Source organism: Odontomachus brunneus, unplaced genomic scaffold (genome assembly GCF_010583005.1).
Source record: "Odontomachus brunneus isolate Ranch 3 - 2012 unplaced genomic scaffold, Obru_v1 Obru_scaffold_002, whole genome shotgun sequence".
Taxonomy (NCBI): Eukaryota; Metazoa; Arthropoda; class Insecta; order Hymenoptera; family Formicidae; genus Odontomachus; species Odontomachus brunneus.
In genome coordinates this window covers 5170480-5171687 of record NW_022639452.1, presented here as the reverse complement: position 1 = coordinate 5171687, position 1208 = coordinate 5170480, and the positions used below count along the sequence as shown (strand labels likewise).

Here is a 1208-nt window from a genome sequence, read left to right as displayed (position 1 = left end):
CTGGGTATGTATGCATGTATGTATGTGATACTTTTACTTACATAATTGGAATGGTTATTAGTATTGTTACTTCTTGTTGTATTAGATGTTGAAGGGGTGCTAGTTTCTGCATGTATGGCAGTTAATTGTCCACCTACATCGCTATTACCATCGGCTTCAACGTTATTATTATTTTGTACGTTTGCAAGTCCTCCAGTGCTCAGACAATTTATATCTGTGTTAGTTTTAGATAGAGATCTGCAATACATTTGTTAGTAAATACATCGCTTTTGTAAGAAGATATATTTTATAATAAATCACACTTACAGTCTTACATCATCTCGTACAATTGTACCTTCACTTCCTGAGACTGCTAATGGTATAATGTTGTGTTTGTTTGCAAACAGTTCTGTCAACTCTCTGCAATATGATAAACATTATTGTATATATAATTATATATTAGTCATATATATTATATAAAAACTTGTTTATATAATATATATGCATCGATGAATATCTTTTTTATAAATGTCAATATATTGATTAATGCTTACGTTTCATAAGGACATGATGCTCGATGTCTGCCTGTCTTTTTATTATTTGTCACCATATTTTTATATGATCTGTCAAGCGACTTAAATTTATTTTCGACTTGATTTGCAGAAACATTATAACCATGTGACTGCAATGTTTCGGATAGTTTGCACCATAATCTTTTTTTTGTTTTTGTTTTCTGCTGCTTTGTTACATTTTTATACATTTCTAAGAATAATTTTGTTGATGCATCTATCCATTCCAATGGTTCTTCACGTTCTTGTACTGCTTTATTATTAGTAATATTATCTGCTTCAATATACTGTTCCTTTTGTATCATGTGATGTTGTACATGTTCATGTAATTTTATAAATATTGTTTCATTGTCAAGAGTGGCTTGTAGTGTATCAAGAAAAATCAATTTCATTGTACGCAATTTGCACCTTGTTCCCTTCTGTAAATTAATATTATTTATTATACATATTTATTTATATATCTATTATATATATATATATATACACAGGGTGTTCGGAAAGTACCGGGACGCCCGAATATCAGGAAAAATATAAGTTTTACAAAAAAATGTTTCAGACAAAAGTTGTGGCGTTTAAAAAGATGTATTTACTGATCACATCAGTTTGACCTTGGGTTGCGTAGCGAAGGTCAGGTCAAGGTCACATTAATTTTTTTAAATG

General features: G+C 29.9%; 1 protein-coding gene across 3 annotated transcripts in view; it reads right to left on the bottom strand.

Moving 5' to 3' along the window:
• Window positions 1-1208, bottom strand: part of LOC116841753 — a 10797-nt gene that overhangs the window by 1350 nt on the left and 8239 nt on the right. For all 3 annotated transcript variants that reach the window (XM_032810105.1, XM_032810088.1, XM_032810096.1), the window contains exons 3-5: window positions 534-967; window positions 307-399; window positions 42-237 (exon numbers count right to left, since the gene is read on the bottom strand). In XM_032810105.1, coding sequence (XP_032665996.1) covers window positions 42-237; window positions 307-399; window positions 534-940 — 696 coding nt within the window. In that variant the 5' untranslated portion in view covers window positions 941-967. The remainder of the gene's footprint in view (window positions 1-41; window positions 238-306; window positions 400-533; window positions 968-1208) is intronic.